At 66.2% G+C, this 2,612-nt stretch overlaps 1 protein-coding gene across 1 annotated transcript; it reads left to right on the top strand.

The window, feature by feature from the left end:
• Positions 1-230: 230 nt before the first annotated feature.
• LOC122372088 (uncharacterized protein K02A2.6-like) lies at positions 231-2,161 on the top strand. The gene is made up of 2 exons (XM_043348962.1): positions 231-1,781; positions 2,150-2,161. The coding sequence occupies exons 1-2, from the start codon at positions 231-233 to the stop codon at positions 2,159-2,161; spliced, it is 1,563 nt and encodes a 520-aa protein (XP_043204897.1).
• Positions 2,162-2,612: the final 451 nt, after the last annotated feature.

A 2,612-nucleotide genomic window follows, 5' to 3' on the forward strand; every position in this document is an offset into this window, starting at 1 on the left:
GCATCAATTCGGCTGGCTATACCGCCGACGGCAAGAAAGTCCGTGCCATCCAGGCCTTCCCCAGGCCGGGCAACATCACCGACCTACGGTCGTTCCTCGGCCTGGTGACCCAGCTCGGCGCCTTCTCCCCAGAGGTCGCCGCCGCCGCCTAGCCGCTGAGACAGCTGCTGCGGCCGCGGAACGCGTGGCTGTGGACGCCAGCGCACGAGCAGGCGTTCAGCGCGGTGAAGATGGCACTCACGTCGCCTCCCGTGCTCGACTTCTTCGACCCTCGCCGCCGCACAGTCCTTGAGACTGACGCCGCTCGCTCCGGCGGCCTGGGCTACTGCCTGCTGCAGCAAGACGCCGCAGGCCGGTGGCGACTGATCCAGTGCGGCTCACGCTTCCTATCGGACGCCGAGTCGCGGTACGCCGTGATCGAGTTGGAGTTGCTGGCCCTGGCCTGGGCCTGCAAGAAATGCAGCATCTATCTCAGCGGGGTGCAGCGGTTTGAAGTCCTGACCGATCACCGGCCGCTCATCCCGATCCTCAACAGTAAGAGCCTCGCGGAGATCGAAAATCCGCGGCTCCAGCGGCTACGAGAACGGCTGGCGCCGTTCAACCTGCTCGCCATCTGGCGGCAAGGCAAGCTGCACGCCATCCCGGACGCGCTGTCGCGCGCGCCGGTGGATGACCCGGCGCCTGAGGACGAGGAAGCCGAGAGGGACGCCAGCCATCAGCTCGCCAGCGTGCTCTCACGGCTGGCCACCGACGGGGCGGACGACGGTCCCAGCCCGTTCAAAGACGCGGCGCTGACAGAGGTGCGCGCCGCCGCCGCCGCCGATCCGGAGCTCATCGCACTCACTGACCTGATCCTGAACGGGTTTCCAGAGCACCGGTCACAGCTGGACCCGCGCCTCCGACCGTACTGGGGAGTTCGGGACCGGCTGGCCGTGGACGACGGCCTGGTGGTGTGCGGCCAGCGGCTCGTGATACCGCCCAGTCTGCGGCGCGCCACGCTCGAGCGCTTGAACGCCAGTCACCAGGGCGTCGAGCGCACCAAACGCCGCGCGCGGCAGGTGGTCTACTGGCCGTTCCTGGACAGTGACATTGCGAACCATGTCGGAGCGTGCCCGGCCTGCCAGCGGTACCTGCCCAGTCAGCAGAAGGAGCCGCTGATGCCGGAAAAGACGCCATCACGAGTGTTTGAGGCTGTCTCCGCTGACTACTTCGCCTGGGCCGGCCGCACGTTCCTGGTATACGCGGACCGGCTGTCGGGGTGGCCGTTTGTGTCGCACGTGGCCGGCGAGGCGACTGCCAGAGACCTGGTCTGCGGCCTGCGCCAGATGTTCGCGGCCACCGGCGTGCCCACCACCCTCCGGACAGACGGTGGACCCCAGTTCACCGCCCGGCTCACCCGAGAGTTTCTGCGCCGCTGGGGAGTGGAGCACCAGATCTCCACACCGCACTACCCTCAGTCTAATGGGCACGCCGAGTCGGCGGTCAAGGCCGCCAAACGGCTCATACAGAAGGCGACCAGCAGCGGTGAGCTCGACACGGACGCCTACGCGCAGGGGCTGCTGGAGCTGCGCAACACGCCGCGCGCCGACGGCCGCTCTCCGGCTCAGGTCCTGCTCGGCCACCCGCTGAGCTCGGCAGTGCCGGCGCACCACCGGGCCTTCGCCGACTGCTGGCAGCGGGCGGCGGACGACTGTGACGCCAGGGCCGCCGCGCAGCAACAGAAAACAGCCGAGCGGTACGACACGACAGCCCGCCAGCTCAGCGCGCTCACCAGGGGTCAGGTGTGCTCGTCCAAGACCCGCGGTCGGGGCTGTGGGACCGCGTCGGCGTCATCACGGCGGTCGGACAGCGGCGCGACTACCTGGTCCGGCTGCCCAGTGGCCGAGTCTACTGGCGGAACCAGCGCTATCTGCGACCCCAGAGATCTCTCATCTCGGAGGGCGCCGCCACGCCTGCACCCGGGCGCCGGCAGCAGCTCGCTCCGAGCTCGGCACCCGACGGCACGGAGGAGACCGCCGCCGCTGCGCCGGCGGGCGGACAGCCGGCACCACCGGTGCTGCGGAACAGCGCCGACGACCCCAGCTCAGTGCGCCGTGGGACGCGCCGCCGTCGCCGTCCGGCCCGACTGACCGTGCGCTGGGCGGACCAGACGTACGACTGAGTTCGTGCGTCCACACTGTGTGTGGTGTACATTTTTGTTTATGTGTTAGACGCAATGCGTATCTTGTACCGACGCATGCGTCTTGAGGGGGGGGGGTGTTGTGATGGGGCACGTTTTCCTTTCCCTTCATTTGGTCTCACCCCCCGGTCATATGGAAGCACATAAAAAATAAACAGTTCCATGGTCGCCGCCATCGTGTTTCGGTCGTCCTGTGTCGCTCCAGGGATATCGCCGTGTTAATCGCCACTACCGACCATAACAGAACTGACGCATCGGCATTCGGCGGAAGCGGGAGTCCGCAGCGGAGAAGCCTTCGTGGAGTGTACACGGGTGTGGGAAATGAATGCTAAGTGTATCCAAATTGAAGGCACTGCTCTCGAATGATATAAATACTGAACAGCTTTGGATTGTTTATATTCCAAATGTTTACTTTCAGGACGAGTACTCCTTG

The sequence above is a fragment of the Amphibalanus amphitrite genome, unplaced genomic scaffold (genome assembly GCF_019059575.1).
Source record: "Amphibalanus amphitrite isolate SeventyFive unplaced genomic scaffold, NRLGWU_Aamphi_draft 001314F_arrow, whole genome shotgun sequence".
NCBI classification, from domain to species: domain Eukaryota; kingdom Metazoa; phylum Arthropoda; class Thecostraca; order Balanomorpha; family Balanidae; genus Amphibalanus; species Amphibalanus amphitrite.

Excerpts from the sequence above, each read along its gene's own strand:
- LOC122372088 (XM_043348962.1), top strand. The coding sequence starts at position 231 with ATGGCACTCACGTCGCCTCCCGTGCTCGACTTCTTCGACCCTCGCCGC.